The sequence below is a fragment of the Sphaeramia orbicularis genome, chromosome 2 (assembly GCF_902148855.1).
Source record: "Sphaeramia orbicularis chromosome 2, fSphaOr1.1, whole genome shotgun sequence".
Classification (NCBI taxonomy): Eukaryota; Metazoa; Chordata; class Actinopteri; order Kurtiformes; family Apogonidae; genus Sphaeramia; species Sphaeramia orbicularis.
Genome location: NC_043958.1, coordinates 28,807,686 through 28,833,085, shown reverse-complemented (window position 1 = coordinate 28,833,085; position 25,400 = coordinate 28,807,686). Strand labels below are relative to the sequence as shown.

General features: G+C 40.0%; 2 protein-coding genes across 10 annotated transcripts in view; one reads left to right on the top strand and one right to left on the bottom strand.

Annotated features, from left to right (window-relative positions):
- dock9b (dedicator of cytokinesis 9b) overlaps window positions 1-13,886 on the bottom strand; it is a 74,398-nt gene extending 60,512 nt beyond the window's left edge. For 3 of the 9 annotated variants that reach the window (XM_030154624.1, XM_030154665.1, XM_030154682.1), the window contains exon 1: window positions 13,499-13,886. In XM_030154624.1, coding sequence (XP_030010484.1) covers window positions 13,499-13,630 — 132 coding nt within the window. In that variant the 5' untranslated portion in view covers window positions 13,631-13,886. Of the gene's footprint in view, window positions 1-4,679; window positions 5,623-13,498 lie in introns of those variants that run through there. The other 6 variants (XM_030154599.1, XM_030154608.1, XM_030154648.1 and 3 more) reach the window with 3 other exon arrangements.
- A 909-nt stretch (window positions 13,887-14,795) lies between these two features.
- LOC115433368 (bone morphogenetic protein receptor type-2) overlaps window positions 14,796-25,400 on the top strand; it is a 34,252-nt gene continuing 23,647 nt past the window's right edge. Inside the window, exon 1 of the mRNA XM_030154744.1 lies at window positions 14,796-15,796. Coding sequence (XP_030010604.1) covers window positions 15,706-15,796 — 91 coding nt within the window. The 5' untranslated portion in view covers window positions 14,796-15,705. The remainder of the gene's footprint in view (window positions 15,797-25,400) is intronic.

Below are 25,400 nucleotides of genomic sequence, written 5' to 3'. Positions count from 1 at the left end.
CATTGCTTTGAACAGCTCCTTCACTGTATCCGCTGCAGCAGGCACCCACAGCAGGGTCTGTTACAACACACTTCCCCTCATCCGGCTTTGAGCTACAACACACACATACATGCACAAACACACACCTTCCTGCTGTTTCAGGAAGAGTATGAGTTGCCCCTTGTCTCTCCATCCAGTCAGCATACTCTGAGGAGAAGTACTCGCCTTTAATCTCAGCAACGGAGGCGCCATGGTTCAGCTGTCTTCTATTGGATCATGTATCTCAGAATGACGACATTTTAAGTTATTAGTGGGTAAATATGTGCTAATCCTTATTTTGGAGTTTTCTCTCCTTTATGCTTTTTCTCCTTTATGCTTTTTTACACACACAAACCACACTGATGTTTGCAAGCCACTGAGCAATTCAGACTCAACAAGCATAATTAATAACCATCCAATCATCTCTACAGGATGACAAGTTCAAGCTTGCACAGAGTGAGAGTGAGAGAAGTTGAATGTCAGCGAGTGGGCGACATGTCACGGGTCAGGAAGACTTCAAAGGCCTTCATCTCTCCCATTCCAGTTTGACTGCCATCACAGACAGCGGGCAAGGGTATGTGCGTGTGTGTGAATTTTAGGTTTGTACTGCAGGGTTCTCTGATGTGTGAGGCACCCCACATAATTTGCATAACTTGTTTTAACTGTACTCACTTCAAAGAGACTCACTGAAACACACCATTCAGAGAAATAGCTTCTTTTATATAAAACATAGGAAACTGCACAGAGACTATGCAATAAGATTGTTTTAATGCTCCTACAGGGCATCTTTGAGCGAAGATAGAAAAAGCCCCAGTAAATAAATATTATACTGAAGCTGAGTGCATAAGGCTGCAAAAGACCTGAAAAATGGCTGTTAGAATTTCAGCCAAGATGACATTTAGAAGTCTATTATCCAACCAATAAACCAACACATGAATAAGACTGGAACAAAATCATGAGATAGCCTCCATGTCATTGTACTCTGAAGTTCTGAAGCTGTCATTTGTGAATGCAGATGCAGCATTACACTGATGTGGTGGCATTACATTATTAGTGATGGATGGAGGCTTTTAGTTTTTTTTTTTTTTTTTATGAGATACAAATATTACTTTATTGGTGCAGGATGGATGCTCTTCAACTTTCTTACAGTTTGCCAAGTGAATGGTTTATCATTCTGATCACATTTTGCTTCAAGAGCTCCAAAAATTTTAGCATAACAACTTTGCAGTATGTTCCTTTAGTTTACTTTTTTTTTTAAAAGGGAAAGTGTATATTAATGCACATGTAAATATGCCAGAAATATGCCAGAATTAGCCAAAGGCTACTTTCCATCCACAGTCCCTAGCAGGTCAGAAGAAATAACATTATAATGGCAAAAATTACAAATAACAAATACAAAAAATTTTAAAATTAACAACACAATAGAAGAACTGGACAATTGGCACACACTAATGACAGTAACAAAGAACACTGAGAAGACACAGAGAAGGACAAAATTTGTGCCGACCAATCTGGTTTCGTTTTAGCTACTTTCTTAGATTGTCTTTAAAAGTGCTATATATGGTCCAGTCTCTTATTGGAGCTGGAATCTCATTCCAAACCTCAGTACCTGTGTCTGATAACACCTGTTTACATGCCTCTTATTCATAGAGGCACGTGATAAACTAAAATTTGTTACCACATTTGTTTAAAACATTATAACTATCACTTTCTCAAGTACGCTTTGTTTTCAACTATTTTTTAAATTATGGAATTCTTGTCTTATGACGGCAAAAAAGCCCTGCAAATTTATGAGGAAATCATGATGTATCAGAATATTTTCTTATCCATGTGTCCTCCCCATCTCTCTCTCTCTCTCTCTCTCTCTCTTTTTTTCTCTTCCTCTACCCTCTCTCTTTAACCCGAAGTGGTCAAGGCAGATGACTCTCCTCCAGGAATCTGGGTCTGCTCGAGGTTCCTCCCTGTTAAAAGGAAGTTTTTCCTCACCACTGTCAACAAGTGTTTGCTCCTGGAGGATTCTGTTGGGTTCTGTAAATTGGCTTGAGAATCTGGTTTCGACCAGCTCTATATGTAAAGTGTCATGAGATAACTTTTGTTAAGATTTGGCACTATATAAATAAATTTTAATTTGATTTGATTTTCAACTTGAGACCCAAATGTCTATTGTACATCTGGCTCCACAAAAAAAGGTTCAAATAACAATAGGATGCTGAAATGTTAAAATGTCAAACATGGACAGAAAAAAACTACAAAAATCACCTCTAACGCTTAAAAAAAAGGTTTTCCAGGTGGCAAAATCATCGTCACCTTTCACACATGAAACAAAGATGTTAAATGCTCATGTACACAAAGACACATGACTGACTATCAAAACACTATCTGATTATGACATTGTTTTTCACCTTGTTGGGGTAATTTTCTTCTTGTTGCATCTTTTATGTCATTTGCAGCTTGTTGTGGCTTTTATGTAGATTTCAACTTGTTACATCATTTTCATCTTGTTATGTCTTTTATGAAGTCTGTCCTCTGAATTTACTATGACTTCAAGTTTATTAAACTCTTCCAAAGAAGTGCTAGTCTTCTACTTGCATTAAGAATTGCGTAAGTTTGTAAAAGTCAGCCATGGAGAAGTTTTCAAAGTATCATATATCACTGTGGTTAATTTGAGCTCACTGATTCCCACCCAAACTGTGAAAATATGCAACTCCTCAATTTTAAAGATAAAAACCTAAAGGGGTTTAATTTATCTCACAAATCTCTCTGTCAGGGTCATCTAGACTGCTGACTTTACTGCACTGCGTCCAAGTCGTCCTGTGGACGCCTCAGTGACAGCGTCACCAGCTCAGCGTGATAATCAACCTCTTGTCAAAGCCCTGGCTGCGCTGAGGTCATCCTGCTTCATTCACCCACATCTCTGGAGTGCACTCACGCCATCATGCTTCCTAGAGCTGGTTGCTAATCGCTGGGGCTGTGCCAGAAACAGCACGAGGGAACTGCTAGTGTATGCGAGTTTGCAAAGGGGGTGCAAATTAGTTTACAAGACCATCTGTGTAAGAGCTTGACGTAACAAAAAAAGTTGTCAGGCAGAAAGAAAGAACAGGAGAAGGATGGTCTCCGTTTGTTTTCACACAGCTTGAACCCATTAGGACATGCAGACTTCCACACCCTTCCCAAGAGGCTTATGAGCACATACACAAGCATATATGCAGAGTGTCACTAAGTCAGTGGAGAATTGCTTAAGGGCAGGTTGATGTAATGTTTGGGAGCCAACCATTGCTACAAGCGCCCCGCTGAGACAAAGTGTGAGGGTGTAGCCTGAAAAGACACACATCCTCCACATAAACACACATGAAAGTTAGCCTCCTTATCAGAAACAAACCTACAGCATGAGCTCGGAAACAAACCAAAAATGCCTAGAATCGTAAAGGAGGGACCAGTGTTTGGTTGTGTGGTCAACATTAAGTTACCATAGCTCCAGGTAGTACAGGGGGAAAACATATGGGAAAAGTTAAAGCCGATATGTGAGAGGGGAGTTCCCTAAGTCTCTATGATGTCAGAGATCTCTGAGGTGCTGAGAGCTCAGCTCAGGAGCGAATAGCACTGAAAAGTCCCTGCATGGACTAATCCATAGAAACCCAATGATACAAAACACTCAAGAGACTCATTGAGACTGCTAGGATCTGGTCTTGTGATGGACAAAAGGCAGGACTAATATGCAATATGAGGATTATATTTCCTTTTGTGGGTTTTTTGATCTATTAATAGCTGTAATTTTTATGTTAATCTAATAATAATAGGTTTTAATTTCTTTATGGGAATGGCTCTGAGTGGTCAAAAGCTGTTTAATGACTGTAAACCAAACACTGTGAATGGACTGAATGCCTCAGTGAACATCTTTGACTTGCACTAGCAAATCCTACTTAAACCCCTTGCTATTGATTGTCCATTAAATGACTTTGATTTAACACACACACTAATGGAGCTAACTTGAGGAAAGTAGCTTAATGTATCAGTGCATAAATCTAAGTGGAACAACAACACAGCTTACAATGTGGATAAAACTGAGAAAGAGAAAGAGACCTAGATTTTACTTTAAGTGAGATTGCGTAAACTGCGACAAATTTAAGCCTTTGATGGGTTGCACCAGAAAAATGCACTCTAAATCTAGTTCCTCTGGGAAACTATTAGTGAGATTATTAGACAAAATTCTGCTGATCCATGCAGTAGCTCATGTCTAATCTCACGTAACTCTACTCTGTATGTGAATTATTCAGTTTTTACCATGCTTCGATCCCCCCCCCCCCCCAAAAAAAAAAAATCATTACAGCCTCTGTGGAAAAACAACCTACAGTAATTACATCTTGTGAATTCACTGAAGTACAGAGAAGCAAAAAAGAGAAGAAGATATGTTGGTATCTGTGATTTCTTTCCTGATAAAAACAAAAGAGGTTGGACTTTTAAAGTCTGAGGCTTATTAATTGGTTGGTTGATATACAATAAAATTAGATTTTATGAGAAACTAATCATGCAAGTTAAAGTAAAATATCTAAATAAACAAATCTGAACCTGTACCCTAATATTTGCATATGGACAGTCTATCTTAAATAGAAATGTGATCAAAGATGGGAAATTAGCATTAAGAAGGTAAGATTTGGGATTACCAGAGCAGTGGTGGGTATCCAGACTTGAGACCCCCTCAGACTCAGTATCTCCTCCTCTTCCTCCAAAGACCCGAGCTCCACCGCCCCCTTGATGTATCCACAGTTCCTCTCAAGGATGGAGCGGAGCCCCTCTAACAGAACTACACTGGTGGTGCATCCCATGGTGGCACTGGACACTCAGCACCACCATGCAGGTCCACAACCTATGATGATGAACTTATTTATAACCTCTCCTGGCATGTGCAGCAATCCAGTCAATATAAACTCTCAAACTTGACCCCTTTTAAACATCCAGCGATTCTTAAACACCTCTTTCAGGATTTTGGGATCATTTCATCTTCCACAGATGAGAAGGAATCCTGATTTTTTCCACTTAAGATGCAAAAGAATATGTGAAAGCAAAACCTCAGCCCAAGTGCGAGTCGTATCCTCGTGTGTGTCTCAGTGGGAGAGGACGAACTAGGGATGAGAGAAGCCTGGTTGCTCATTCAGCTGGAGCAGGGCGTCAACTCCCGGCTCCTCTTCCTTTTCTGCTTCTGCTTGGAGAGATAAAGATGCTCTGCTGCGCTCGCTTTCTCTCACCCTCCCCTGATCTTCTTCCTCCTCTTCCTCTCGCTTCTTCACTGCTTTTGTCTCCTCTATCCCTCTTCTCTCAAGCTTTGCCATCTCATCACTCCATCACTCATGGCTGTCACTTTCACTTCTCCTTTCCTTCCTCATTCGCATCCTTTCTCCCTCCCTCTCCGGCAGCTTAGTCATTTCTCTGACTCTGCACTCTTTCTCAACAGTAAAAGCAGACTGTTACCAACAAGACACACACAAACTCACCCACACTCTCATACATAAGCTGGCAGCTGCAGACAATGTCCCTCTCTCTCCCACTGACAATGAAATTACAAGGGGATGATTTCACAGCTCCATGACCATCATCAAGTATGATGCGTCATACAATGGACAGCCAGGATAAACCCTCTGCAAATCATCATCTCATTAATGTCAAAACATCCTCTCTCTCTCTCTCTCTCTCTCTCTCTCTCCCTTTCTTTCTCCAGAGACGAGGATGCAAGCTGTAAGGCCAATTTAAATCTCTGGATTTTGCTGCGCCTCTCGGGTGGTTGATGTAAATATTTCATCAGAGGTTGACACATTCACCTACTTTTAAGTAGATGATGCAGCAGAATGAGTAACACAGAGACAAGATGTAATGAAAACTAAGAAAAACAAGAAAATTCTGTAAAATCTACACAGCAATACTAGGAAGAAGCTACATATTCATAATGTAAACTAACTGTATTGTATTAAACATCTGCAAATAGGGTAGGTAATTGCTTAGATAGACTTCTTTAAACTAGAATAAAAATTTAACTGAAGGAAACAAAATTCATTGTGCTTACTGCAAGAAATGAAAACACATTCAGTTGATATCGACTATCGTTACACTGAGAGGTTGTCTCAGGTTGTCCGTTTACGAAGTTCCTGTTTGCTGTGGGCTAATAAGAGGGGAACAAATGCAAATCTCATTAGCAGAATAGCACTGATAATCATAAGGCTGTTAAAAATTCAAGCTCAGTTAAAGAGCCTAAGCAGCATTCTCTGAAGGTTACATTAGAGCCAGTCCTCAGAGAGGCATTAATGTAATGAAGCCTGGATTGCTCCCCAGAATGCACCCAGTGACCCCTTAACTCAAACCTTGGCATACCAGAGCAACTGGAGCCAGTGGACAAACACATCCAAGTACTGAACTTCATCATAAATGTCACCTATAGTTATGTATTGTCTAAAATAGTTGTATGAATAATAAAATAATAATGAATAATATGTAAGTGGGAAGAAAAGGGACATAGCTGATGTCATTAAGCAGCAAAAAAAAAAGTAGTAACGATCCTTGAGGATGGATATGGAGAAGAATGGGAATGTGTCCTGTTTCAAACCTGGTAAATTTTGTGTTTTTCTTCTCTTTCCCTTACTTTAGGCTTTTCCAAATGCTTTTTCTAGCTGTAACCACGTAGACATAACCTTGTTTTTGTGCTTAAACCAAACCAAAAATTAGCCATGGTATTGTATTATAACAATTGCATTAGTTTTATAGTGTTTTCACACACTATCAGTGCTATTTTTGTATCACAAATTTTGGGAATATATGACATTTTTTGAGTGACTAAGAGAGCGACCTAGGAATCATGAATGTGTTGCTTTGTGATATGGCGTAGTGCCATACAAGTATTTGTACCCAGCAGTATTCATGGCATCCATATTGATGAATTACAATATTATGATATTATTATACATACAGGTTACCTAAAGTCTATGATTCCTTCATTAAATGAGTTCAAATTCAATTGTGCAAACTTATGACATCTTGAATATAACACAACAGATATATATCCCTATTTTAGACATGTTCATTAAGATTAAGATTAAGATTCTTTAATTGTCAGTATGCACCACACACCAAAATTAACCTTCTGCTTTTAACCCATTACTAGAACATGCAGACACCACACACACTGTAGACTAGGAGCAGTGGGCTTGCCATATCAAGTACCTGGGGAGCAAATGCTCAAGGGCACATCAGCTAACAACTTTAATTTTTTTTTCTGCCAGTCCAGGGAATCGAACCAGCAACCCTTCAGTCACAAGCCGACTCTCCAGCCTTCTAGGCCTAGGTTGCCCCATTATTATAATTTATTACTGACAACAAAAGAATAACACAATATTCTATAAGAGTATATTACTTTTAAGTCCTGCAATGAACTGGTGCCACTGGTAGCCCAGTTGGAAGCTGCTATAGGCATCAGTACCCTGGCAATTCTTCTTGACAATTAAGGAGTATTTCTACTAAAACCATTGTAAAGAACCTGAAAACTCCTTCTGTCTTTGCTTGGTGCTTCCACAAAAATTATAGTACACTAAACTATCACCACGTTCTGTTGTTTCCATTGTTCACTAATAACACCTAGTAAAAGAAAACTAACTGACCACAGAGCAATAATGAATTTGTCAGATGTTCATTTTTGCATCTGCAAATTAGAGGCTTCAATATCTAAATACATCAACTCCCTAGAGTTAAAAATCATGGTTTTCCTTGCCCAAACTGCAGATTCTTTGGTGATATACCACACTGACTTCATTCTTTTTTCTTCTCTTTTCTTAAAGCAGACAACAATGAAGTATGAAAAAGTCTCTGGCTGGTCTCCTGGCAACAGCACATATTCAAAGAAGGTAAAGAAATGAATTAGGCATATGTTTGGTGGATGGCAGACCTTCACATCATTACCAATGTGAGCTTTTCACACAAGTACATCAATTAACCCAAACATTTACAGGATGAATAACTTAGCATTTATAAAACCCTTGTGTTTATTGTTAATGAATGGTAATTGAATGCTTAATGTCAACACATTAAGATAAACACAACATAATATGTCTAGATATTGTCTAAAATGTTAAGAGAACACCCTGCCAAAGCAAGAGGCATGCATCACTGCTGCCTCCCACAGATTGATCCTGGCACTGCAACAACACAGAGGCCTGATGACTCACAGGAAAAGCAGCCAGACTTCATTTCTTACCTCATCTTTTCTAATACATTCTAGGGACACTCCCCTCACATCCACATGAATCAAAGCAAACACAAATTATGACAGGCAAGCTGCAAGCCTGCAATAGCATGAAGCTCGCTGTAGCAGAGACAGAGACATGTAATCATGAAGGAGGAACAGTGGAAAAGATGGCAAGGCGGCCAAGTTTCACTGCAGTGGTTAACGTAAGAGGCATGGATAAACTGTAACTCTCTAAGGGCTGCGATCACATTGTACAAATACAGGATAAAATTTCTCTTTAGCTCAAGAAAAAGTGGTGTGAAAACAAATTAACGGTAATAAATGTTACTAAATGTAAGTTGCACTCATGTAACTCGGTACTGAGTGTCTCATGAAACACCTGCAGGTAGTCTGACAGAACCAGATAGGACCCTTATGCTCTGTTTGATTAGAAAACTGGCTACTTTTTCACAGCTAACAAACAGTAATGAGAAAAACTAGCGCACAGCTTTGTTTGAACTCTGAAGTAGGCCAATGCTCTAATTCTACCTATCTGAAGCTAACCTTTTAGATGGAATGACTTAGCGGAAGCCAAAGAGAACATGAATGTTTTCCACACTAAAATGTAATAGCTATTTTTACACATGCCACAGAGCACTGGATGTGCAATTGTGGCAACTGGGTCAAAGGAAATTTTTATGGTCACTGCTCAATTTTTGCAGACAAGTCTGGCTGCACTGCTTATTGAAATAACAACAGTTTAGTTAATCATGTTGTATTAAACACTATTTGCCCTTTACTTGTAAGTGACAATAGGGGATGTTTTATGGTATTTCAATCTTACACAATGGTATGAAAACAATGGATCTTGAGCTATAAATTGTGTATATTTTGCAATAAACTGCCTCTATTCATCCAAGGTGTTGAGAAGAAACATACCAGAAAGAACTACTCAGCTAACTAGTACTGGACTGTTAAATAAGATTGCACTTGTGCGATACTTTGACTAGAAATGCAAAAGCTTCCATAGTATGCTAGACTTGAAATGTAATCAACAAAACCAAAGGCAGATTCCTACAGCAAACAACAAAGGAAACCTCAAAACATTGAAGATGTTGCAATGAGCTGAAATCCCTATTACATGCTTGCATAAATCAACACTGTGGGCCATGAGGCAGAAACAAAAACATGCAGCAACTTTCCAATAAGAAAAAAATAATGTGGAGTTGACACAGAGATACATATTGATTTGTGAGCCTGCAGGCTACAAAAAGTGATGACAACACGGTTTCCTGAATTTGTGGGAAACTTGTCAAACTCATGTCATGTGCTAGGAATTTTATTCTTACAGCGATCCTGTCGAATCATGCTGTTTGCTGCGGATCCTCAAGTGGAAATAAAGTTTCAGGCCCACAGGGTTGTGACAAGACATGCACAAACATAGACATGCTACACTGTGAAAGAAAAAATAAACCATGTGTTTATGCCAGCGTGACGGTGGTAACGACAGGGAGTACAGGGTAGCCTAAATAAAGACATAGAAACCACACGGCCAGAAATGTCCTCAACTCAGCTATCAGCAGCAGAAACTGAGGACTCCACCTCAAAATCAGCAGAGTCAAGAGCAAATATACCACTTCATCACAGCCTCTGTATCATGACACAGATATAGGTCAGCAATGCTAAAGCATCTGCAAATCTGCAGATTATCTCCGCCAGGTTTTTTTATGCTCTAATCAGACCAAATCCTCTATAGAGGCGTCCACTGTTAAGTGGAGTTTCACAGTTTGAACAGCAAGCTCAGGAATGACTATAAATGTGAGGTGGTATTAAGGTATCAGGATGCACTTCATAGGGCTAGTGTTTCAGTGCTCCAAAGTGTGGGAGAGCTTTTTGAACTGAATATTAAAACTGACTTTTACCTGAGTTTTAAAGTTAGTAGAAAGGAAATGGAAAAAAGGATTACAGACCTAGACAAACCAAAATTACAGAAAGAGATGACAGACGACTTCTACAGCATATGTATGTGTATGTCTACTGAAAGGGTGAATGAGGTATACAAACCTCTTCGTAAGCATTCCCCACAGTTGGAAGTGATTATTAAAACTGCAGGGGCTGTTTTTACTACTCTACTACTTGGCTGACACTTTTTTTTACTAAGGTATAGTGAAATACCAGCCACGTCTGTGCTAACTATGGAGTGTGTGTGTCCAGTGTACTTTCAGAGCAGTCTTGAATCTAGATGAATTAATACATATGCAGGTATCCATAATTGATGTTCCCCTGGGTACTTAGTGCGACACCAAGTTACAGAGGAAAAAGAGGGCAAGTTTAAAAATAGCCAGGACACCTACCATCATCTCATCCATTATTAAATACAGCCCAGAGATCTGATCTGACATCCATTATGCCACTCCACACACTCCAGCCTAAGACAGAATTAATAGGCCGCCATGGCATAACTGACAAGTGTGGAGATGAAGATTAAGACTAAATAATGGATTGTGTTCCACTTGAAGTGCATTACATTTGAGACAGTTGATGTATAACACCTCGGCTTCATTCACAAAACTTTTCCTGAATTTTACCACTGCAAAAATCCCTGTCCTTTGGCTTAAATGTACAAAAAAACAGTCTGATTTTATGAGAATTTGCATTTATACCTGAAAAAATTAGACAACCTACTCCTTGTGTCATGTGAAGCTGGAGTTGTTGAGGAAATTGTTAAGTGCACTATACTATATATATTTGCTTTTACCATACCAGCATATCAGTCTCCATGTCAGTGCCGTGCAAATGCAGTGGAGAAACAGGTGCACTGTAGTTACACAAGTCAAAAATAGAGGGACAACATAAGTGCATTTTGCACAGATGTACAGAAATATTATGGGTCACAGATGCATACCTTGTGCTCCACATTAAGGTTCAAAGTGTTTTAGTTGCACATTTCCACCAATTCAGCATGAAATGAATTTACAATTAAAGGCTCCTGGCAGCAGTGCTTCTGGCTTGACCCCATCAAATGTAACTGATGGAGTTCACACAGGAAAGCTGCTGAGAAATCATAACGAGTCCAACAAATTTGTTTTTTTATGCCACCTTTGGGGTGCTGTGGGAAGAGTTGAAGTGTTAAGCAATGAGTAACGGGAGAATTAGTCACTCTGCATTTGAAGACAAGGAAATGCTCTTAATACATGTATATTCCCAGTACTTAAACTTCAGAAACAACAACTGTAAAACAGATGGTTTGTAGATGGTACCACAACAGCAACAAGCCAAAAGTGCATTAATCAAAAAATGATTGGCTTGATTACATAATGGAAATCGTATTCAAAGTATGTCTTTACAGATAATTTGATGCAACTGGAAAAGCACCGATGAGCTGGTCCAGACTAGTAAACATCAATTTTTTGTACACAAAGTACCTTTTTAGGCTTTTACAGTACTTACTAAGACATTCATTATTGTAAACTTTTTTTTTTTTGCTTATTATCATCTGTTTTTGTGTTTTTAGTCAGAAAACCAGATGAAAACTTCACAACGTACACCATTTGATCCCTATCAATAAGCAAAAAGCTTCCACAGCTACTGGAAACAGAAAAAAATATTTGTTTGTAGGAAAATAAACAACCTTCTGTTGTCAGGTAATTATGGCTGTGATCAAACTGTCTACCCCTTTTTTCAGTACTCCATAACAAGATCAGTGGGCATGCTGGGACTATGCAGAGGCAGAACAGCTATAATTGACAGCCAAAAGCCATTAGTCGTAGAAAAATGGCATATTGATTACCATTATTCAACAAGACACAGTCACAGGGTTAGTCAGGTTCCTGCAGGGGACTGCTCTCTGAGGATCTGAGCATTACAAAGAACAAACTAAACAGTAATCAGTTTCATGAAATAAAGTAAATGAGCTTAATCTGTATATGTGAATTGATCTGTGAAATAACCAACATTTACTTACATGATTAACTTTGACTGAGGTGATGTCAAACCTATGCAAAAGTAAAGATTACAGATTGCCGATACAGTCAAAATGTTCTATAAAGTCACGGTACATGTCATGCAATTGAGAAATAACCTTATTGTGTAAATATTGCATGTTAACAATTATTCTGTTCTGCTCCTCCATATTTGTTTTTCTGGTGTTAAGCACTTTTCCTTTCTGTGTTCATACTGTGTGGAAGAAGATGAAGTATCATACAAAAAATAATGCAATAAAATGGGTGATTTGCAACACAATAAACAGTCCTAATATGAAACAATACACATCTTTCTACAGTCACACAATATATAGTGCAATAGTGTAGAACATTACAATGGATATACTGTTAATGCCATACACTATAATCATCACTCATGACAGATTATTGGATGTTTTTTTTTGTTCAGTATAATGCACCTGCCTCTCTTCATTTGTACCAGTGTGCCAACACTATTTTAATGCTTATCATTGCTAATCAATTGCTATCTAAAATCACTCCAGTTCAACATAAGTTATTGATTTGGCTGTCTACATAAAGACTTTTAAAATAGATTTTGTGTTGAAGTTACTGAAGTTGATGGCCAGATTGTTAGACTGTACTGCAAATGCACCTTCTATCTGTTCGCTCCTGGTATAAAACCATCATAACTGTTATTTCATTATAATATAATATAATATAATATAATATAATATAATATAATATAATATAATATAATATAATATAATATAATATAACAAAAACAGACAGAATCTGACTTTGGCAGTCTTCAGCTTTGTCATTACTCAGCTGTTTCTGTCACCTCTCTGGTTTCAAGGTGCACCTGCGGGTCAGATGACAAGAAGTAGAGGAGTGTGTGTGTGTGTGTGTGTGTGTGTGTGTGTGTGTGTGTGTGTGTGTGTGTGTGTGTGTGTGTATTGTCACTCTCGTCCCTTTGGAGGTGGTGGTGTATATTTCAGTTACCTGGCAACACCCTTTGAGAAAGTTGTAACAATAGATACAAAGCAGAGTCAGAACATGTCGAATAAATAAGGAGGTAATATATGTTGTATGTACAATGTGTATGAAAGCATCACGGTTCAAGACCCACATAGTCAGAGAGCAACTGTCTTAGTGTTTTTGAGTACAGACGCTAAGATTTACATTACCTTCTGCTCTGGGCTGACCCTGATCTTTAACCTACTCTTGAAGAATCTCAGGTAGTAATATTTACAATGATGTACAGTAAAAGTGAAAAGGAAAACTCATAAACAAAATTGTAGCCCACCGTCATTCTGTATTTTTTCTCTCTTACCATCAACACGGACGTTCTGACAGCCTCGGAGACGCTTTGTCTCAACTCTGCGGCAGTGCCCGGTTTGTTGAGCCCTCGGGTAAACTTCCTCGCCTCAGGTGGAGCAGAAGCCATAGTGTAGCCCACCACCATTCATCACACAGCCGAGGACTAAGAAGAGCAGTAGATGAGAGCTGTCCCAAAGCGGCGGCGCCAAGCTTAAAAAACAGCTCTCCAGGCACTCCTGCGTGCGTAAATGCACACTGGTGCTATTTTATCTCTCCATTGCGCTTCTGTGAACTTTATATTAGCTCGGTCATGACTAATATGCCGACTATAATCCCTGAAGATGACTCCTGTGTTCAGCAGCAAACGGAGATCAACCTCCACCGCCTGCTCTGTTCTGCCCTGGAAGCGGAGGTCCTTTGCGCAATTCGGAACGCCCCCCTTCTTCGGTTTAATAATGCAATGTCAACTAGTCCACCCATCATATCTGAAGGCTATTAAACATGAATGAATAAATGCAATAATACATTATGACAATTGCTTCTTTAGAAGTGGGACTGTAGGCTTTCAACCAGAGTGGCCAAATATAAATGTATGGTGTTTACTCCATCACTCTGGTATTTCATGTCACTTTTTTATTAAATGTCTCCACCTTTAAAGCCAAAATCAATGTGTTCACTGTAGTGTAAATAAGTATTTGCAGCTCCCCACTATTTTGAAGTTATATAACGACGAACTGCACTGGTGAGCTGTACGGACAGGTCTACAACGCCACCTAGTGACAATTCTTTCATTCATGCAGGATTTGTTTTCTGCTTTCAACTGTGAATGATTTGAGTTATTTGACCACATAGAGGCAGTAAAGTCACACTAAACTTTAGGAAACACTGACACATTAAATGATTTGTAATTCAAAATAAGAAGTTGCTATGTGATTATATTAATTACCTGGAAAAGAGTGGGGAATACTGTATTTCTCTTTGTCCTATATACTATGAAAGTTGAAATGAGTGGGTATTTACACTGACAATAACGCAGGTGTTGCAAGAACAGCATTGACAATACTGAACGTATGTTGTTCTGTATGCACAAATTATACCAGAAAACTTCGTTTGATGCTTAGCAATGTGTGATGAAAAATGTTCAGTGATTAATCAAAATGTGCATCTTCGTGATCAAGTTAGGCCGCAAAGTTGGAAATGCACAGCACATAAATAAACGCAGCATGGTGTTTTGATGGTGTTATGCCCTCAGTCTGCGGCACAGAGGCGCTGCGGCACTCTTCCTAACTGAGTAGGACTGTCCTCCACCCCCAACACAAACCCACAGCAACCTGATACCGGAGACGAGCGGTCCAGACAAGCCTGCAAACGAGGCGTTCCCAGCCGCCCTGCCTGTCTGTCTGTCTGCCCAGCGGAGCTCCGAGCCGTCAATGCAAAACGCTGGCGAACGCCCGGGGGAAGAGCAGACCGAGAGATATCCATCTCATCGATCCGGCGTCTACCAGCACAGGAGTAGTAATCTTCGTCTATCCCTGACCAGAAAAGCCCGCTGCAGGCGCCGTTGACTTGTGATTTTTTTCCCCCGTAGGAAGATCGTGAAATGAGACGGGACGCGGAGAACTATCTGGCTAGTGCTTGGTGCTAGCGTCGGTTAGCTTCAGTAGCAAGCTGCTCGTAAACTAGCCGTCTAAGCGAGCCAACTGGCTAACATTTATATGCTGATTTCCCGGGTTATGTTGCGGAAAGGTGGACAATCTTAGAATTTGTGAACCCGCAAATGGTCTGCACATAGACCACCGAATCGTGCGGTCTTTATTTTTCCGATATTTATCTTCTTTGCCTAAGTTTTCTAGCACCAGACAGTCGCCAAGGCAGCTAACATGTTAGCTAGCAGAAATGGACGTTGTTGGCTGGCTAGTTTCAGGTGGCAGCTCCGCCAAACAAGTTAGCCGCTTGGATTATCTGTTCTTTCTATGCTGGGATTGTCAACAGAACTAACTTAACTTTTATTGGCAGTTAGTCATTAGATCACGGCATCAGACCCCAACGTAGCAGCGCATCTTTTTTCATCTATTCTCGATGTGTTGTTCCATGCCTGAGAGAGCAGTTCAAGTTATTGAGCTGACGTGAGGACAAGAGTTAAAAACCAAGTGGTAGTTACAGAAGAGGACCAGAAGTAAAACAAGACTTGGACGAGTTCCAGCTACGAGACCAAAGTCAATGCACACTGCCATGGCTGTGGGCCGAATCACTATGAAATCACTCGCTAAATTTGGGTTTTGCCTGACAGTTCTCCTGACTTCAGTGGCTGGTGAGTAGATTATTAGTGGATTGATTTCTGAATGAGGAAAAAGTGCTTCTTATTGATATTTAATTCCTTCCTCTAGTCTGGCATTTGCTGTTTATATTGTCCCCCGTTTGGCTGGTTTCGTGCAGATGTTGTCGCTTTAGCCTCTGGGCAGATAATGTTTTGCGGGGCAATTCTACTTTTAGTGTGTCTTGTTTTAGCTGATGGTATAGTCACCTTTTTTGATAAATCAGCTTTTGGAATCAGATTTTCATATTCTCTATGTTTATTTGTGCGAGTGCCAGACCTGTCAGGTTGCCTGTCTCTTGCTATTTATCTTTTCCATCTTCATGTCTTGCTGGGTCATTTTTTGTTTGAACTGTGTAGTTCAGCTGATTGTAGCTGCTTAAACCTTCACAGATATCTCCTCTCTAACAGAGTAGCAAATGCACCCCTGGCTCCTATTTAATCATTCTGTGTACAAAGGCCTGGAAAAACACTGCCAAACATACCGCAGTCCTTGTCTGCCAAGTTGTGCCCCCTGTTCAAGACTTTGGGCTGAAGCCAGGCTTCTGTGAAACCTTGAGCATGATAAGATAGTGGCTGGGCTGCACAAAGATGGAGAAACACTGCAAAGGGAGAGAGGAATGTGTGGGAAGACGGAAAAGGTATTTTACATGATGGGTAATTTAACTGGTGGAAGTGGTGGTGCCTAGGCTGTGCTTGGAAATAGGTGATCATGTGTTCCGGTACATGGGTGTGAATGTGTGAGCAACCACCCTCTTAAATGATATATTATTCTTGGGATTGTGTTATTGTTGTGTTACTCCTTCACTGATAGGGTATTATCGCAAACCCTGAATAAATAACTGCTTTTGCTAAGTGGAGCATAATTTGAAGACTCAATGTGACTGCCTGTGTTCATTACTCAAAGCTGCAAAGAGATTGTCTGCATTAACATTTGCATTTATCAGCCAAGTGATCACAACAGGCCCAGATGAGTATTTTAAGGTCCTCTGCTTGTGAAGTAGGCTAATATGTGAGTAAAACCAAGCAGCAAAGGTTATTGTAAAATTAGAAACACTGGAATCAGATGATAAGTAAGCAATGAGGAAAAAGGATGATTCAGCACAGAGAGTGGGACATGAAGTATTTTGTAAAGTGTTCTCAGGTTGTGATGTATGATCAGGATGGGTCATTACAATAAGCTGAATGCCATTTTAAATTCATAAACCGTAGTATTCAGCAAAGAGTAAAAGTAATCTGTCATTTGCACTGCCCTATTACAAGGCACGCGACTTGAAAGCTTACTCATCGCTAAAGTATGATCACCTTGATAAGCTCATCACCTTTATGAGAAACAACAAACAAGTTAGTACTCCCCAAGAGAAGTCAAATGACCACAGTGACAGGCTGAGGATTGACATACTCGCTCAATAATCAGTACAAGGATGATTAATGGATACTTATATACATGTATGCCATGTAAACAGGCAATAAACCTAAATCGTTGCACTGAGCAAAATTAATTAGGGCAGTAGTCAGACTTTGTCGGCATAATGACAGTAAAGAGACAGGAGATAAACCACTCTCTGTGCTGCTGCTGATTCATTCATGAATGCGTAGTGGAGATGTCCCAGTGCCCATTCCTTAACATGATGCTTATGGCCTTTGCTCACTCCCCTTGTTCCAGAGTTTCAGAGACTAACATTATCCCTTTTCCTGGTTCACTTATTGTATTACCTCCACTAATTTCTGTTTCCAAATTATTATTCATTTCCTTCCAACTGCCATGTGTTTAACCTGTCGGCAGCTGAACTTGTTTTGTCCTTCCTTTCCCTGTCCCCTGTGACTAATCAGTGCGTGGGTGTCTGCCTGCTGTTCAGAAATCTGGAATAGAAGTGGATCCAAACATGGCGCAAGCTTGCAGCCACTACCTGCAGTGTAACCACAGGTGTTCTTTAGTAGTGAAAGTAGATTAAAGAGGACGAGCTGAATTCTTCGCAACTAAAATCCTACTTAGTCATAATGTATGCGGCCAATGTTGAAGTAGCATGTTCGGTTTTGACTGTTGTCCCAGGTAAGTTGAAGGTTTGAGGGTCAAAGAGGATTAGAGCAGAAGTATTATACCATGGCATAAAAAGGCCTGCTCATTTGCTCCGCTTGTCGAAATCCTGAAGCTGTGTCTCGTGGGCCCCATACTGTGGTGTTGACAGGGCCCACTGTTCCCCCAACCAAGCCATCTCTCTCCAGCCTCTTGGGGCCACGGGGGACTCTTGAAGCTGTCGACTCTGCGGTCACATCAGCGGCTCAACAGAAAGTGGAGTTACTGGCTTGAGATTACAGTCTCACGTTGAAGGGCTGTGATTCAGTTTACTGCACAGGGCAGTTCAGATTGGATGGAATCAGTGAGCTAGATACATACTGCTGTAAGCCCCAGCAGCTCATCAATGGTTTTAAAGACAGTATTGGTTGGATAACACTGACCAGGATGGTTCAGAAAGTGTTATATGCCAAGTGCTGTAAATTCGCTTGAAATAGCCTCTGGGACATTGTTGTATAGACATTTTGAAAGCGGATAATACATTTAAAGGCAAGTAAAAGGCTTAAACATTAAATATAATGACACTCTAAGAAGGTAGCACAATACTGAAAGCAAGGTAAGCTACAGCAGAGAAAGTAATGTATCATGAAATGAACTGATTTTTCCCAAAGCCCTGAGGCACACGCTGCCAGAGACCATCACCTGTGGTCTTTATTATAGACTGCTGAATGTGCATTCCGGTATTTTAGGATGTACATTCAGCATCCCTTTGAAGGCAGAACACTGTGATAGTAAATAGGCTGAAGCACAGTCCTGAAGTTTGTTGTAAAACCATCAGGCATCCAGGTTATAGAGGCAAAACTGGAGGTAGTATGATAATGGGTACTTATTCTTGAGCAGCAAGTTGGCATCAATGTTTGTACAACTGGAGCAATGCAATTTGGGCAGGAAAATAAGGAAGTCCTTTCTGAAGCCTGCAGATATAAAAGTGCTGCTCTCACTTTTATTATATAATATATTTGCACTCTAGCTACATCATTACTTTGTGAGAAGGGATGACATAGACTGCAGCTACAAACCAACTAATGAAAACTAGAACAGAGGGAGGGTGGGGGCATTTGGTCCATAATACAACTAGCCTCATACTCTATTGGATGAAAAAATCAATATGTGTCTCTCTTAGTACCCTGGTTTTAGTTCTGAGCAGAGGTAAAGGCAAAAATACAATAGATCAGTGTTCAGCCGACCTTCTGGTTTGGCAAAAGGGAGAAATTAGTGGATGTTTTAGAAAACAAAAGGTGCAGCCTTGAGATGGTAACTCAGAGTGACAGCCTATGATTAACATGAAGCATTCTCCTTGACCAGCAGAGACAATAAGACCAGAGCGCGCAAAACGTGCTGCTTTGAGTATGGACGAGCTGTTTGGTTTGGGATATTTCATGGCTAATTTGAGGGCAGTCTCTTGTTAGCTACTGCCAGTCTTTTAGATGATGCTGGTCTTTTTGTGGATCAGTTTATTGCTCTGGAAGCTTACATGTGTCTTTTTATATCCTGAGCTGTCTGCGTATATTATGCTTACAACAGTTGCTACAGCAGCAAAATAAGTTCTTGAATAGGAGAGCGCAGGGAGAGTTGTCATTTCCATTATTGTCAAATTACATAAAGCTGTATAATCTATTGTCACATTTGCTGATTTTCTATCTCTATTGTGTTGATGCTGTGACACAGAGAGGTACTGTCTAACCAATGCATAATGAAAATGACTACATTTTAAAAACTATATTTTTGTATCTTTATACTTTTTTAAGTTTGTATGTCTCAGTTGGAAAAAACACATATTAGACTGAATTTTCCTTCATTATCAGGGAAGTAAACTCTATATAAAGCCCATAATAATAGCGTAACTTTTTCACTTAATTGTGTAGTTTCCAGTTGTTATTCACAAACACTGAATTCAGAAGCAGCCCTAACACAACTTTTGCTTGTTCATAAATAATCTAAGATTACCCCACACACACACACACCCGCACACACCCCCTCCCCTTTTTGGTCACTCTGTCATCTGTGTTTTCATCACAAAACTGGGAAAGTTAAGGTATAGACAAGGAGGGGGGCTGTGGATTTTGGCATAAATGCATCATGGTCAATAATGGAGGCCTCTTAGCTTTGAGGGTAGTATAAGCCCCAGGATTAGCATAACTGTACCAGACCCAGACAGACACAGACTGAGTGCTGGTGGTGTTTTTTGGATGGATGCTTGGGTGGGGTGGGGGCAGGGGGGCGGGGGAGCAGTCCCAGGGCAACAGATGGGAGAGATTAAAGCCCCTCTTACATCTTTAAACTCAACCAGGGGACTTGCAAAATTGGGGGTGTCAGCAAATACCCCTGAATCCGATCTATCCTACCTCAGCAACACACGCATCCACCCAAACAGCAGCAGCATGTATGATTACAGCCGATACATGACTGTTGGCATGCAGCAGCTTGAGTCTTTGCAGTAATGAAAGACCATGTACATAGCGCTAGATCATGCCTCTGCATTTTTTTTCTTGCATACACTAGCCATGTATAGCCCAATATTGCTGGGGTGTGCTTCACACAGAAGCAAAAGAGATAAACAGAGGTGCTCAGCGTTTACCAAGTACCTTGTTTTAAAGGCTGACAGGTGTCCCCATGGAGACACAAGGAGGATGAGAGGACAAGTTGTATACTGGAGTGGTTGTGGACAGTGCAGGAATGTCTGAAGAAGGATGTGCACGAGTGCATCAGGCACGTTTTAGCCTTTAGTCAAGAAGGCCCCCTGTTTCTTCCCTCCTCCCTCACTGTGTCAGCCTGTAATCTTGGATGTAAAGTCAGAAACAGTTGTGTAGAGAAAACAGCCAACACATCAGTGCACTCTGTGACTTTTAATCAAGTCTCAGACTGTCGTGTCTTGCATTGCTCCTATGGGCCTTGGCAAATAGGAAGGAGAGCGCCAGATTAGATCGCTGTTGTTTTTTTAAGCAGTGAAGCTGAGGCAAAGGGGTAGTCTAAGGGGGTGGGAGGGTGCACTGAAGGCCAATTGGGGGAGGGGAGGAGAAGGGGGAGAGAGATTAACAAATAACTGGGCCATGGGTAAACACTCAGCAGTACCCGGCGTCATCCAATGAACAAGCTCAGAGCAAAAAACTACTCTGAAGCCTTTTGATATGACTACTCTCTCTTGGTGTTTCTCTCTCTCTTTCTCTCATCTGCCTCGCTCCACTGGCCTCGCCTGCATACTCTGACCCACAATCCAATACTGCAGTGAGAGCCAAGATCACACAGCAAGCTCCACAGTGCAGAACCAGGGACAGAACCTGCCATGACCAATCAGAGATAAAACACAGAGATTGGCATCCAACCAGAAACGCTTCTAAGAAAGACAGTCAAAGAACCAACCAGAGCCAAGCAGAGCTGCGCACAGACCAATGAAAACTGCCTACAGAAGCACTCCCATGGCTTTGACTGCAAATGAGCAAACCCGGGTTATGACTGCTGGGATTTTAACTCCAAACCAAGACTGCGTTGTTTTTTGTTGTTTTTTTTTCAGTGTTTTTTTCTTTTGTTGTCATTAAACCAATAAATATATTCTGCAGGGTGAGTAAGTCCTTTTTAAGTCTAGACTCTGGAGGAAATGAGGGTTCAAAGAAACTCCTGTCTGATGAGTCCCTGCTCTTCATTTATCACATGCATGCTTGTTATGTGCAACACAATGAAACTATTTAATGTGTTGCACGTCAGTCACTGTATCATAATGTTATTTCAGTCAGACAGCCGGTCACGGGTTGAGGTGTAGGGGGGTGAACTTGGGGAGGGTAAAGGGTGAGGGGAGTTGTGGGCATTTTCCTGGCAGCATAGTTTGTCTTGGGTGAAACAAGACAAAGTGGAGGAAGGGAGTTAAAACTGCAAACGAGCTCCTCATATACATCACCATGATACTCAATACTTGCATTTAGTACTGTGTATGGAGCTGTATAACTGCAATAAAACGGCAAAAAAGGACTGAAATTACTTTTCACCTACAACAGACATTCAAAAATCAATTGCAATTCTGAATGAAACCCCAGAATGAATATCTAGATTAAACTCAGGACACATTTATGGGCTGTTGGGAGATTTTTTCTCACTCAGATGCTGTTGTAAACAAGCCCGTTTTTATTTCACATCCTTGAATTGCAGTAGAAAAATTAATAATTAATGTCAGTCTATCTACCCAGCTTTGAGAAAAAAGATAGGAGATACTCTTATGGATTTCTGTTCTCTAAACTCGGGTGTGCAAGGTCAGTCTGTTTGTCTAACTGTCTGTGGGTGTTGTCACTGGCTTTGTGCTTCCTTCCATTGTTCCTTTCTTTCTTTGTTTTTTTTTCTTTTTTTTTTTTTTACTTTGGAGTTCCTTCTCTGAAGCCCAAGTCCTGACTTTTACCACCCACTTGAGCCATTAGAGTAGAGGAATATTTTCACAGTGAGGCTGTCATTAAGTTTGGCCTTGTGGATTCATCAAATAATTTTGTGTATATAAAGAAAGAACAAAAAAAAGTCAAGTACCAAAACCAGGTCAGGATATACAGATTAGTTGGAAAAATTCACATTGCATTTTTTGATCTTGACCTGTGTGGAATTCAATTGTAACTGAAAATGTGCTTTGTGTGGCAGAAAATGGCAACAGATAGATGAACAGAGCAGCTACCTCTGTATGTGAGCCAGCATTTGTTGTACTTAAGTACAATACCACAGGTTGTTCACATGCTAAATTGTGTTTTGTACATATAATTAGGCCTTATTCAGATTGTTTGAGCTGATCACAACTAGGGCTGAGTATCATGGCCAATTTCCTTAATTGATTCGATTTCAATTCATAAGGTTCTGAATCAGTTGATCACGAATCGATTCGATCCGATATCAATTCGATTCAGTATTAATTGATTGACTCAGATTCATTTAGTGATACCAAAGTACAATATTGAGCTGTAACCTGATTATGTGACTACCACAGCCATGCAACACGTCAATACTGGGGTCAATATTGACATTAGAAAGAAAATTAATGTTAAATTTCAGCAGTAAAAGCTGAATCTGCTCTTATATAAATATGTGTGTGTGTATGGAACTCCCTAAACCGAATGACAGTAGTTGTTCTGGTACAGTACAATAACTGCTCCCCTCGGTTTATACGTCTTCTGTCATTCGATTTACAAACATGTACACATTTTGTGTACAGCATTAAAACCGAATGACACTCATTTGGGGTGAGATTAATGCTGGAGTAAAGCAGAATGACAGTGAAGCTGGGGTGAAGAACACACTCCAATCCCCTCCCACCCCTGGCTCGCAGAAATGCCCTTAAATTTGATCTAGATTGGTTACACATTTGTAAACCGAATGACAAAAGTATAAACCAATGAACAAGGGATTGGTTATTGTACCATACCAGAATGACTACTGTCATACGGTTTAGGACAGTGGTTCCCAACCTTTTTTGGCTCGTGACCCCATTTTAACGTCACAGATTTCTGGCGACCCCAGACATTTTTTTTTTTTTTGCTAAAATTAATTTGTTTTTGATCATGTAATAGTTGGCGATACTATGTTGCAAATAAATGTTAATTTTAGACAACATTTAGTCTATATAATGTATATTATTATGGACGGAGGCAGAAAAGCCAGGTGTAGATTACTGCACAGAGTGAGAATTTTATTTTCCTTGGTCAGGATATGTATGCTCAGTCCAGCTTGGATTTACAAGGCTGACAATTAATACTGAACAAACAAGAACTCAAACTATGAATTATGAAAGAGCTGCAGCATCTGAAAATGACCACAATGAACATTTGAAAGATAAACAGTACCACAGTGCCTCAGTTTCAGCTTCAGAGTTTGTCATGTCTTTTATGTATTGGGATTGTCTCTCTCAACTCACCATATATTTTTTATTAAGTTGTTTTTGTTTGTTTTTTTAAAATCAATTACTAGAAATTTCAGGCGACCCCATTTGAATTCCAGGCAACCCCACGTGGGGTCACGACCCCAAGGTTGAAAAACACTGGTTTAGGAAGTCCCACATATACACATACTAGAACGCATTTCATCCATCTCTCGGTCCATCTCCAGCTTGTAAAATCTGTTTTCTTTTCAAGATTTTCTCTTCGTGTATTCACAAATGTCTTTGCAAATAACACCTGTCGGCTTTCCCCTTCAGATCGCATGGTTTTATTCGCGATGTAGTAAAACATGAGAACAACTTGGGCATCCTCCATCTGGGGCGTACTGTTTCATACAAACAATGATGCGTGCTTGTTGGTTACTTTTTATAGTGTCATTGTGCTTTTTGGGCTGCTTTTTTACCGCCACCTACTGGACTGGAGGTGTAGTGCAGTTTCTTTTACTGCTCCCCCATACATCATCAGCCTGATTTGAATAGATTACTCTGAACTTTTGGGTGTGATGGAAACGCAAAGCACACAGAATTTACTGGAATTTATGAATTGTGTTCTGGTCCATGCAGTGCAGGGGTTCATCCTGGGCTCCACATATGTAGAGACACTTGTTTTTTCCCAAGGTTCTGTTAGATTATTTAAAAGTAAAACTGGGTTGCAGCATGTAATATGTACAGTCTATGATAATGTGTTACTAAAGCAGATGGTCTGAGCCACGACAGAATAAAAACTGGGTGTTTATGTTAATTTTCCTTCAAATATTATAATTTTCAGCTGCTGGTATGATATGGGACTCACTAAAAAACAGACGTTGCAATCAGTGCACCTGTTTTCATACAGAAAACCTGGCACCTGTTTGCACACTTTTCTTCTATTTTTAAAATGAATGTTCTAATGGGAAAGTTATGTTGCAATGTCTTGTGTGTTGTGTTTGGAAAAAGTGAGATCGGAATCGGCCAAAATCAGTCTCAGCTATCTAAGCACCCTGCAAATCGGAAATTCGGATCGGCCCAAAAACTTTTAAGTCTATGCTGCAAGTGTATAGAAGATATCACTGACTGAATTTTGATGAGACTCTGTATATACACAGGAAAAAAAATAACAAATGGAGTGGCAGCCCATCCATTCAGGGCACAAGATTGGCTCTATGAGTATTAAAATTCTATATGTTTTTTTAAAAACAATGCTCATTTACTGCTGTCTGTGATTTAAATATTTTGTGTTCAACTAGTGACCCCAAGTTTGTGTGTTATACAGACCTGATCAAAATCTTAAGACCAGTTGAAAAATAGCTAGAATTTACCTTTTGCACATTTGGATCTTAATGAGGTTTTAAGTAGAGCTACAATATACAAAAGCAAGAACGGGGAGTGAGACAAAAAGCACTTTGAAAAAGTAATTTATTGAAAACAACAAGTAAACTGAAATAGGCTGTTTATCAGCTGATCAAAAGTTTAAGACCATCACTCAAAAAATTTGAAAAAACTCTCCAAACCAGAACAAAAAATTTTCTCAGTAGGACTCAGTAATGAGTAGCTCCACCGTTCTTGTTAATCACTTCAAAAATTCGTTTGGGCATGCTTGATGCAAGTGTTTCCAGGAGGCTCGTGGGAACATTGCTCCAAGTGGT